Raw genomic sequence first — 12,362 nt, 5'->3', positions numbered from 1 at the left:
GGTCCTGATTTGTTACCTGATCTTGTGTCTTGTCCCTGAAGATGGGACTCGAGTTTGAAGACCTTCATTACTCATTAAAGACAACTTGACTCACTCATGATCCCCCTGCAACCTGACAGAATGTTTTGTAAAAAATGAGGATGTCCAGATGTGCAAAGCTGATGAAGATCTATCGGCACAGGCTCACTTCCAAACGTGCATTGACTAAATACTGACTCGCAGAAGGTGAAAACTGCAAACATGTATTTGTATTTCACATTTGTTATTAACTGAGATCACTTTGTAGAGATCTGCTTTCACTTTAACATTAAAAGTGTTTTTTTCTGTTAATCAGTGTCAAAAAAGTCATGTTAAATTTACTTTGATTCTATGTATATTTTATGTACATTATTTACAATTCTAACTGCTCAATTCATTGTCTATAAGATGTGAGAAAACTGTCAAAAATGGCCATCAGAGTTTCCTGAGGGGATTACATCAAATTACTTGTTTTTTCTGACCAACAGTCCAAAACCCAAATATATTCTCAGTTTACTATCAAGCAAAAGCAGAGACGCTGGAACCAGGGAATGTTTGATTGCAAAATTGATGAAATTGGTAATCAGTTATCAGTAGTCAGTAGTTTTAATTGACAGAAACGTGAAACTATCAATGTAAACCTGTAAACTGCAAAAGGGGGTGAAGTTTGTGTTAAATGAAATTACCACACAGGAAACATGGAGCCGTGAAATATTCCAGCAAAGACCTACTGTACACAATACACAGAGAGGGGATGGAACGGGGGTCCCAGCCCCCTTCCCTCACGAGAAGGCCACGCACTGATCATTTGGAATCATTTGGAACATTGCAACGTGTTTGAAACAGACATTGTTTCCTGAAGGTACCTGCACATAAAAAAACTCTTCTGCAGTACTGAAGAAGAGTTGTGCAACATATGTGACGTGTTTTACTTACCAAATGTTTTTGGCTACGTTGCCTTCATCAACACTCATAAATACATAGCTGGTTTTGGGCTACAATTATGGACACTGTATGGAAAATACAGTAATGTCTCATTCACAATTTCTCATTAACTGTATTTCATATGGACATATCAGTATTAGTATAAGTATTCATGTGACCATTTTGTCGAAAAAGTGAAAGATAACAGAGACTATCAAACAGCCACCACTCCAAATGTCCATTATGATTTTTTTTTATTATGAGAGAAATATGACTTTACATCACCCAAAGGGTGAGCATAAAACATAAATAAAACATTCTTACAAAATGTTGCAATAAATCACCAACAAAACAATTTTTTACACTTGATTTGTTTTATACATAGGTCATATTTACACATTTGTCTTTGCCCTTTTTTACATTGTTGGGAATGAAACAAGTCTGTACCAGTTTTATAGTACAAACATTTCCTTCGCTTCAAAGCAGAGGTATAAAAGCTCTCCTCTGTCTCCTGAGAAGATGCCGGGTTCTACTCTAGTGCATTTTATCATTAAGATTTAAGGCTACGCAGGGTTCACCTGATGGACACACTCGTCTCATGGACAGGCCTATCATCATCGGGGAGGGAGTTCATTTTCCTGATTCGTGTCTGCTGATTGTCCCTTACAGAGAGAGGTTTGTGGTTCTGCCCGGTCGCTCCCTCCAACCGTTAGACCTGTTTTTCTTTTTCCACGTTAAAGCTGCTGCCGACGGGTTTCACTGAATAACCAATTACAATCTCTGACAACTTATTTGTTTCTGCAGTCAATTACAAATGCCGTGGGGAAAATGTCACAGAGTGTGAGAGCCCACGCTCATCCCATTATCTCTGTACGGCAGTGACCTGCTGAGAAAAATATGTCAATTCCTCACAGCAGGGAGAATATATATAAAAAAAGAAATTAAAAAAAATTGTTTCATACTTTCTGGTTGTTCTTGTGTGTGTGGGTGAGGGAACTAACTGAATCATAGGTGCAGTGCTCCCTAGTGGTCAAAACACACCTTAAGCGACAGAGTGAAAAAAAAACAACCCATTCCTCTCTGTTTCTTTGACAGGATTACACCAAAGCCATAAACAAAAGACATGAAGCAACTAATTGGCTGGCCCTTTAAGCCTCTTAGAAGACACACTATAATAAACCAGCCTGGACATGAAGTCAAATCCTCAACACAGACGGCAAGTTAACAAACAAGCACTTAAAGACGAGACAAAAGAGGCAGCAAGAAAGCAGTTCGGTGGCGCTGCTCTGTCCAGCTACCTGTCCAGCAGGTAGTGGTGTGGCCCACAGTCTGGGCTTAGTGGGGCTAAAACACAGGCTTAAAAATTAAGACAGGCCGGACAGATCAGCTTGGAAACACTACATAAAAGCTACCAGCCCCCTTTTTCCATTTTTAACACTAACAAACAAAATGGAACTGCAGCATCTTTCATACACAGTATCTCACTTTGGATCATTGTTGCCTTTCATGAGCGTCAGTGCCCTCGATTAAAAAATTCCACAGAATACAACGATCTCATTGATTGATATCTCACGCTGACAACAAAGAAAAATGCATCAACATAATCGGACAAAAGTGCTTAACAACACTGATGAGTGTTGATTCATTTGAAATGATCAGAGACGCAGGCGGTACCTGCTGAGCAGGTTTAGTCATTAAACGCTTAAACAGGGACACATGACATCATTTGGTGTTTTTAATTAATATCCTTTGTCATTTTCTCTAACCAGCTGCTTTGTCCCTAAATTAACAGCCCCCATTTCCTAAAACCATCAGCCGTGTGCGTTTACGGAGTCTATTATCAGAACTGAAGGAGGGAGACTGAAAGTTGAACTCTTTAACAGACAGAAACCATTAGTATGCTACCTGCAGAGTTACATGCAATTAAAAAACGAAGGAAAGCCCAGTCAGTGCTCAGATGAAAGATGAGGGCTGCATAAAAGCCAATTGACAGGCAGATAAAGTGAGGATCAAGCTAATATCCATCCAAGCCTCTAAAACACACTAAAGGATATGAATTGAGCCATTAGACACAAGGAGATATGTCTCAATCCTTTCATTACTGTGGAGTCTGGAAAAATAGAAGACTTTCACTCCAAAATGGAGATCCATAATTCAAATAAATTAAAACCTAGCCAAGGAAAATGATTGATGGCCTAACGTCGTTATAGAGGATTACTCAAGTTATTATGCACCAGTTCCATCTTGCTTACAAACCGGAGGCGAAATTAGTGGACGTAATCACATCTGCTTTTCAAATAGTGAGTAAAGGCTACAGTCTTCTTTCAATGTGGATCTTACAGCAGCACTTTGGAATGAAACACTGGAGCAAACACTGTAAACACTGCACTGTTTTTGATGAACACATGTTAGTAGGACACTTAGTTTAGGCAGATGTTCCTATGTGGTTTCAGTTGTCTATTAATGGTCAATGAAGATGATTAGCAGTGAGGAGTTTCCACAGCCGCATGCAGCTTGTTGACATTCATATCTTTGGGCGCGTCTGAGTCCTTGTATGTGTTGCTTCAGTCACATGGAAAAGGCTTCTGTGAGTTATCACAACAGCGTGTTGGTGTGGAACTTGATGCCTGGACGGACTGTTGAAAAAGGGGGGGCTGGTTGGGGCCAAAACAGACATGGAGACAGAATGGCAGTGAAGCCTGTGACATACTTGGCAGAGCTTGTGAGGCAATCTACTGTGAAATGCTTTCAATTTGATACTTAATCACAAATGTATGATTCTTCAGGATGAAGAAATGAATCCACTGTCATGTAACCATGGTGTCTTTGGAAAAGGAAACGGGTTTTGAAGACAGAATACCCCAAAATGTGCTGCTATTCCATGTTGCCTGTTTTCATGTACTGCAGGTGTGTGTGTCTACTTGCACATCATAACAGAATCCCTAAAAGGTTTTACTTTCCAGAAACTAAAAGCAGTGGTATCTGATTTAAAAATACAAGAAAACAAAACAGAAAACTAACTAAAAGTCTTCTCAGGGGTGTTTAAAGGTGCCAAAATGCCTGGTAGTGTACTGCAGTATTATGTATGTAGATGAATGTATTACTACTTGGCAGTAACATTCCTCTGGATGTCAGAATGATTGTGATGGGTTGATGATGATGAGGAGGAGGAGGAGGAGGAGGAGGAGGAGGAGAGCCACTTCTCTCAGCAGAAGAAGATCTCTCCATCCAGAGGAGGCTCCGGGAGGTGCTGAGGGTCTGGAGAAGAGGGAGGAGAAGAGAGGAGTCAGTGTCACAGTCACAGGAGAGGTTTTGATTGCTGATTTGTGGAAGCGTCTCTTCACCAGGGAGAGTTAGAGAGCGGCATCACCCTGCTTCACATCGCTCAAACTGAACAGCAGTGCACCGTGCCGCCATTGACAGAAGCTGCCTCAGTGGGCAGCTTAATGTGCTGAATGTTAGCCCAATAATTTTACTTTCATGTGTATCAATGCTTTTAATCTCAAATGTGTTTTGTGTGCTTCCTGTACTGTGTATGTGTTGTTTAGTGGTTCCTCAGAGTGTGTGGTGTGTTCAAAGTGACAATAAAGTACGGTCCTGTGCATTCTGGAAAACCCTTCATTTTTGTGTGTGATGTTGATGGACACCCACAATGCAGTGCACCTACTGTATACAGTTAGTATGTAGCATGTATTTGGGACACAGTGATAGACTCCAGAATCACAGGACGTCAACATGGCTGGTACCAGGACCTAGCAGAGACTGCTGCACAGTACAATGAGTGACTGCGGCTGCATTCACTACAAGATGAAGGTGGCAGAGAAGATGAAGAGGCGGTGTGATGTCAGCGGACACATGCAAGCTAAATTTCTTTAGAATACATCTCCAGACTGTACGTCCATGACAAGCTGAACAGGCTGAAGTATTCACTCCTCTAACCATTTATTTCATCCATTTGTCTGACCAATTATGTCCTTCCATCATCCATCCAACCACACATGTCCTGCACACGTGTCTCCTTCACAAAAACACTCCAATCCAACCTGCTGACTCACTGTGAGACACTGAATGATTAAACTAAAAGTAAACACCGTTCTCTACCTGCTGTCTGTGCGCTCCCTCCTTTGGCCTTCTTCTTCTTCTTCTCCTTCTCCTTCCCCTCTTTGCTCTTGTTCTTGGCCAGCTGCAGCAGGCTCTTGGAGATCTGGTTGTTGGCTTCGCTGCCCTTGAGGTTGGGGTTAGTGGAGGATGAGGTAAAGGGATTGAGGCCTTTCCCTTTGGGCTTGGACCGCTGGGGCTGCAGCCTCAGCAGGGAGGAGGAGAGCTCCAGCGGGTCCAGCTCCAGAGACTGGGAGCTGCTGGGGAACTGGGATTCATCCGATGTTGTAGAGGGAGTCCTCTGGAAGAAAAGGGTGGAGGTAAGAAAGATGTACAGCTGTTATCTACATCTGCACGTGAATATGTATGAAAGGTACATATTTGGATGTTTCTGCAAGCTTATTGTGAATAAAAGATGAGCGTAAATGTTTCCAGAAAAGAGTTAAATGGTGGAAAATGAAAAAAATGTTTATCTACATGTACAGGTTTTGGCATAAAAGCCGAACTCTGGTTGGAACGGCTGATTGGGATGCAGCACTGTTTGCTAGTTAATACGTTGCCAAGAGCTTTTTTAAATTCGCTTTCAAGAGGACCCAGGTTGAAGCCTCCAATGCAAGCATCCATAAACAGCGACCTCTCTGAAGTGTCATTGAGCAGAACGCCGCATCCCTCCCAGCTCATTGAGTGTTCCCCTGTAGCCCAGGGGCAACACAGAGGCAATTTTCCTGCAGGGGGCAACAGATCGTGTTGTCATTACTGTTATGGTTTAAAAAGTGTCCCTGCTCACCTCAGCCAGACGGAGCTCGTCCATCTTGTCGATGTGCCGCTGCACCGCCTCCCTGTCCCTCTCCAGCTTCCTCTGGGCGTCTCGCAGCCTCTCCAGGTCTTTCTGGTACTCCTCCTTCTTACTCTGCAGCTCCTGCTTCTCCTCCTCCAGCTCCTTGTGCTGCTTCAAGACCTCCTCCTCCTGCAGTAGTTGGGAGATGCAGGAATGGATTTATTGAAACGTTACAGTACGAAGATACAGCAAGTTACTTCATTGTGTACACTGATATTACAAGGCTGGAGGTCGTCAGACGAGTGCATTATCTGAGACTGAATGAAGGAAAAACAATTGTGGCCTGGGAGAAAGGAAACTATTAAAAACCCTTTGATTAATAAGTGTTATACACTCTTTTTCTCCCTGAAATTTTTGTTCGCAGATCAGTTAACTACAGAATACTGGATAACATTGGTGTGTCTGCTTTTGGTAGGATTTTGGAGCTGATCAGCTGATTAGTTATTGATGCCCATTCAAGCTCATTTTAAATCATGTCTCCACTAATCCACCCCATGCCCGCATTTTAAGCAAATTATAAAAAATACATTTGAGTCCTTTTGAGATAAATGAATTCTTTCCTGCTGTATGTCAGTAGCTGCCTAGACACAAGTTAATGATGCACAGAACTGGTGGTAAATGATGCATGGTTACCTGTACATGCACCAGCACCTCCCTTTCAGCCAGCTGCTTTTCCCTCATCTCCCACTCCTTCTCCCGTCTCCTCTTCTCCTCAGCATGAGCTGTCTGCTGCCTCTGCAGGGAAGCCAGCTCCTGCCGCTGCTTCTCCAGGCTGCGCTGCTTCTCCTGTTCGATCAGCGAGCTGGGCCGAGAGGACGGCCGCGATAAAGACGTGCAGGAGGAGGAGCGCTCGCTCAGGGCCTGCCGCTGGTCCTCTATGAAACTGTCCTGCTGAACCACCACCGCCTGGGATAGACACAACCACAGGTCAGACAGATTAGTTATTCTCTTGTCTGTCTCTATGGTTACGTTCACACTTGAAAGCTTCTCAAATCAAAGATTTTCCCCTCTTCGTTTCACACAAGAAGTGATGTTTTCAAACTCACAGTGACAGCAAAAAACCTTCACAGCGTTGCATCCTTTCAACACTGATCTGGAGCACATGTAAACATTGTATGGAAGCCATGTTACCTGCAGAGTGCTGAGCAGGAGATGCAGATTGGAGACACTGTGTAGGACCTGCTGATGGAAAAGAGAGATCACTGAGCATCTTTTAAACTCCCAACACCCTGCTCTTTTCTGTTGCATGGTGAAAACAGTCTGTTTGATGTCGTCTTGCTTATTATTGCACTTGACTTTGCTTGTTAAGATGGATGATAGCAGGGCTTCACTTTTAACGTGGACTTTTTCTTTTAATAAGCACTAGCGGTGGATTTCATGTAATATGAATTTACCAGTAGACTCTTAGACAAAGGCAGCATTAAACCGACTTGAGTTTTCAATGATGAGACATTTTCTCTATTCAAACACTGACAAAGAAGCAAGGCCACTGAGCTTCAGCTGCCACCAGTGTTTACTAGGACTCAAAATTCTCCACTTAATGTTCACTGAGAACTGCAGCCAAAACAACACTTAGAACACAGAACATCTGTGGAAAGTGTTGCTGCATCAAATATAAATACAGCATGGTGTCCATAATAGTCCATACAGCAAATGGGGGGTGGGGTGGTGGGGGGTAAACAACCACACTGTACAGTATCAGCATCTTTTCCAGGTGAAAACAAAATACTAAAGGTATTTTATACTTTTTGTTGAATAGTTAATTTGAACTATCCTAACCTATTCATGTGCAATGACTATGAATGCAGATGTATTTGAATGAATCTGTTACTGCGTCTTTCAAGAACTTCTACATACGTTGATTTATAGAAACGCAAACCCACAACTTTTGGATGGATTGCCATGAAATTTGATACACATCCATGGTGCCCAGGGGATAAAACCTACTGACTTTGGTGGTTCTGACTTTTCCTCTAGCGCCACCAGGAGGTCAAAGTTTTCACCTAATTAGTGAAATATCTCAACTTCTACTAGATGGACTGGCCAAAACTTTGTACAGACATCCATGGTCAGCCAAAGGTTAAATTATATAGTAACTTTGGTGATCGCCTGACTCATCATACGCCATCATCAGGTCCATTTTCTAATTAGTCCAACACTTTGATTTTTGACTAAAAACCTGCAAATCTTAGAATTCTAACACGCTAAACTAATATGTTTAATATGGTAAACGTTCAAATTAGCATCATTGTGAGCATGTTAGCATGCTAAAGTTAGCACTTATTTGAACTAGTCACTAGGTGGTATGAATGGCCTTTAGAATATTTCTGTGGCATTAATGGGATTTTTAAACTTTTTCAATTTTTCTTGGAGAGTTCTACTGCTACTGTACTTGCGCGGCTTGGGATGCTTGCTCTATCCTCATGCATAATTAATTCTTTATACTTTTAAATTTTTCTTAAACTTGCTCTTATAGACATGCTTTTATTAAATTACTTCTTCCTTTAACAGTTTATCTTTCTTGCCACGTGAGTTTGCTGTCAGTTTGATCAATTTGGGGTTCTTTAGTCCTCGGTTAAGAGCTTTAAATAATGCTACTAACATCTAATACCACTAATACAAACATCTATAGGGCAATAATAACTACTATTGCTGCTATTACTACTGTTTCAGCTCATACATAACACAGAGTTTTGACAGTTTCCATGTAAACAGCAGCTCTAATTGAGTTTGAGACAGGAAGTCAGTGTTACCTCACTGTTCCTCTTCAGCAGCAGCAGCAGGTTGGCGTTTCCTCCCTGCACACAGACACAAACACATACTAACTACTGTATAGCCAAACACATGCACATGCATCTTCTAGTGTGTCTCATTGTGTGTGTACAGTGTACGTGAGCATGCATACTGAATATATGGCTGAATGTGATTATAGCTACACACGTGGGTGTGCTGTAAAACTCTAATTGTATCTGGTATGATTATATACGACTGATACAGTAACACAGCAGTCTTGCAGCTGTGTTTTAAATAACGATGGGTTAAACATCCCTAAAAATGTATTTTCCATCTACAAATAAAACCATAAACTAAAATGTGAAAATAATAGAAAACTGAATGCTTGAATTCACTTCTACAAAGTGGAAGAGGAGAGTGCCTTCTTTTACAGCTGAACCCCCTCTGAACATTGGCTCTATGCCAAGGATGAAATGTTAACAAAAATCAAGTGCTGCTCTTTTGTTAAGAATTAACAAGGACTGGCCTGGTGTCAAGTTGGTTCAGAGACTAAAAAAATATTTGTGTTAAACAATGTTCTACTGTAGCCGGGCTCTACTACAACATTCAAGAAACAATTATGTGCTGTCCAGCTTCTGGATATCTGCAGGATAAATGACTACAAAGTGCAGAGCTACAATAGCAGCAGCTAAAGGCGGCCCATTCATTTTCATCTTCTATTGAATTCTTACACAACTGATGGTCGCCATTAGCAACGGGACCTAGCAGGAAGAGTCAAGAGGCTAATTCACTGGAGGGAGAGAAGCGGCTAAATTCATCTTAATGGTATTGTTAATGTTGGAGGACAAATGCACCCCCACACATGGCCTCAGGTTCTCATTGAGGCGTGGGGGCGTAGCGGCTTCAGAGTCAAGAATAATTGGCTGCTGAGATGCCGACCTTCTTTAAAACACTGTCGGACTCCGTCCTGCGCAGATCTCCCGCTGTATCCTCGCTCTCGTCTCTGTCTCCACCTGACATAAAGGGAAACCACAGGAGACAAGGATGAACAAGGCAGCCAAGAATACACATTTAGGTCCACTGCAAGAGAATATGAGGCACAATAATATGGAAAATGTATATTCTTTAATGCAGCCACATGTTGAAAATGCCTTTAAAATTTTGAATGCCTAGTGCAAGGTGATCACAGTTTGGTCAGTAAGTGGTCTTTTCTGTTGTGCACTTTTCCAGACACAGTTGTCAACAGGTGTTCCGTACAATCCATAGATGTGCAACAAAATCTGCATAATGAGAACTGATCAGTATTAAAAGTTATAAATAATAATGCTGTAAAGTTAGAGTTTGAGGGTAACAATTGTTGTTTATCAGCAGCCACATAGTGACCAATAAAGTGGTGTAAAAGAACTGCAGTCTCCAGTTGCAACTGGACCACGGTCATCACCAGGCCAACACAAAATAAAAGTACATTTTCAGAAGATTTGTTTTTAGCGTGAAAATGTAAAAATCACACCATGGGGTTAAATGATCCTGATTTCTGCTCAGGCTAAAACAAGTTTTATGTTGAAGAGTACGGCTGCAACCAGCGATTACTTTCATCGATTCATCCGACAATTATTTCCTAGATTAATTGAATTGTTTTGTCTATAAAATGTCAGCAAATAGTGAAAAATATCCCCAAAATATATAAATCCATTATCAAAATAGTTGATTGACTAATTGATTAATCGACAAATCATTCCAGGTGTGTTTAAATGTCTGATAACAGGACAAACAAATATACAGTGCATCTATCTGTCTGTCTGTCTGTCTGTGTGTCTGTCTGTCTGTCTGTCTGTCTGGGTGGAGGGTACACGGACTGAATCTCTATCAGCTCAATAGAACAGCCTTAACATGAAGTCACAGATTTGTCACTGCACCAGCCAATGTATTAACTGATTAGTGTCATCTTCAACTTAAGAGTCTGCAGGGTTTAACTGGTTAATCTGAAAGCAGCTGCAGCAGTTGTTGTTGTTGTTGTTGGAATAAAAACCTGCAGATTTTTATGTCTTAAAAGTACATGATAGAGAACTGCTGACCTAAATCTTAGTACTGATTTTGCTGATGATAAACATACATATCTCATAAGGGAATTATAATCATATTTCTATTACTTGCATTTACCTTTGCATTTACTTTCTTCTCTACTCGCACAAATCACTTTGCTAAGCCCCCTTAAAACTTTTTAACCAACTCTAAACTAGGTAAAATATAGTTTGAAAAACATCACAGTTGCTCTACAAAATGTTTTTATCATTTTCCCACATCAGTTTTCAAGGTACTTTACACCGTCAGTAAAGTCCCACTCTGAGCTTGCCAGTCACCAGTTCAGAGGTATCGCCCCAGGCCACGTCTCCCTTAGGAAGCATCAGCTCTGCTGTCCAAGTGCTCGTCTAAAATGTTTTATTTAACTGCATTGAACAGGGGCATTGTGGGGTGTGCTGGGTGTGGTGCCTGCTGTTATGTGACCACTAAAAAAAATTCCGTTTTAGGATGAAAAGTGAAATATTTTACCACATATTTGCAGTTCAGTCACTGAGTCGATGCAGTTATCCGCATCAGCAGGTCGGGGTTCAGTGTCTTTGACAGTTACAGGCTTCAAACGTGTATTGTGGCTGCACAATTTATCCATAAAAAACAATCATACAGAAGTAGCAGACTTACTCTTACTGCTGTGCATCTGGTGACTGTCGAAGCCTCCGAAGGTCTCGGCCCGACGGGGCAAACACACTGGCCCCGTGCCTCCTCCCTCCTGGACGCTGGCCATCGCTCCGCCCAGGCTGCCGTTCACCAGCGCCTGTAACGTCTCCACTGACACACACACAGACACACACAGAGGCAAACATCAATGTGCAGGTCACTAAGTGAATTATCCTGGCTAACTGTGTTACAGTTCAGCTCTGCACTCATGAATCCTACCAGGCACGTCTGCTTTCAACCTGCTATTGGCTCCTGTTGCTAAGCAACCATTGACAACCTGTTTGAACCACAGAGTTCTTTTACTAAAAGTTGAAATATCTTTACCATCTGAAATGATGTAAACTCTGGAAAGACATATACGGTACTGGTATCCACATATGTATATAGACCATGTAGCAATGTGACCTTTTCAGGGAAAATGAGCAGAGAGAAAGCCGGTGCTGGTGGATGCGACTCCACAGTAAAACACAATAACCTCAGCAGAAGAAATTACATTACTGCCGCCTATTCTCATATCAAATAAGGACAATTATTGCCCCAGGCTTTAGAAGGAGGTGAAATATAAATTCTGTAATAGTATAGCTAGATTTAAAAGTGGAAACCATTATAGAAGTTCTCTTTCATACATCTTTCCTGCATTAGCGCTGCAAACTATTCTTAGGTGAATGTCAGTTAGGCAACCTGTAAACTGTCAAAGAAATTCCTGGGATTTTGTGACCAACTACTCCTTTTTGTGGAACACTCTTTGCCTGCAGCAGTACTTAGAAATCAGTAAGAGCTAGCCTCATCTGTGCATAGTTTCTCAGTCTTCCCTACATATTTCACAGCTCTGACCACTACAGTCACTCAGCTCTTTCAAGGAGTATTATTTAGACTGCAAATACATAGGAGACAAGACAGCGATTGGTTCATCCAGTATACCAAGAAAATGTGCTTTATAACTAGCCTATTCCAGTAAATCTCGTAAATCTTTCATAATCGGAATATAATCTGATTCAACAAGATAAAATGGTTT

At 41.5% G+C, this 12,362-nt stretch overlaps 1 protein-coding gene across 1 annotated transcript in view; it reads right to left on the bottom strand.

Moving 5' to 3' along the window:
- Nucleotides 1-3,394: 3,394 nt before the first annotated feature.
- LOC139282448 (A-kinase anchor protein 13) overlaps nucleotides 3,395-12,362 on the bottom strand; it is a 74,679-nt gene continuing 65,711 nt past the window's right edge. The window contains exons 32-39 of the mRNA XM_070902172.1: nucleotides 11,312-11,458; nucleotides 9,551-9,624; nucleotides 8,632-8,676; nucleotides 7,010-7,060; nucleotides 6,512-6,784; nucleotides 5,828-6,007; nucleotides 5,044-5,341; nucleotides 3,395-4,200 (exon numbers count right to left, since the gene is read on the bottom strand). Of these exons, the coding sequence (XP_070758273.1) occupies nucleotides 4,148-4,200; nucleotides 5,044-5,341; nucleotides 5,828-6,007; nucleotides 6,512-6,784; nucleotides 7,010-7,060; nucleotides 8,632-8,676; nucleotides 9,551-9,624; nucleotides 11,312-11,458 (1,121 nt within the window). The 3' untranslated portion in view covers nucleotides 3,395-4,147. The remainder of the gene's footprint in view (nucleotides 4,201-5,043; nucleotides 5,342-5,827; nucleotides 6,008-6,511; nucleotides 6,785-7,009; nucleotides 7,061-8,631; nucleotides 8,677-9,550; nucleotides 9,625-11,311; nucleotides 11,459-12,362) is intronic.

The sequence above is a fragment of the Enoplosus armatus genome, chromosome 1, assembly GCF_043641665.1.
Source record: "Enoplosus armatus isolate fEnoArm2 chromosome 1, fEnoArm2.hap1, whole genome shotgun sequence".
Lineage (NCBI taxonomy): Eukaryota > Metazoa > Chordata > Actinopteri > Centrarchiformes > Enoplosidae > Enoplosus > Enoplosus armatus.
The sequence above is the reverse complement of the archived record's forward strand: the minus strand, read 5'-3'. Positions and strand labels throughout refer to the sequence as shown.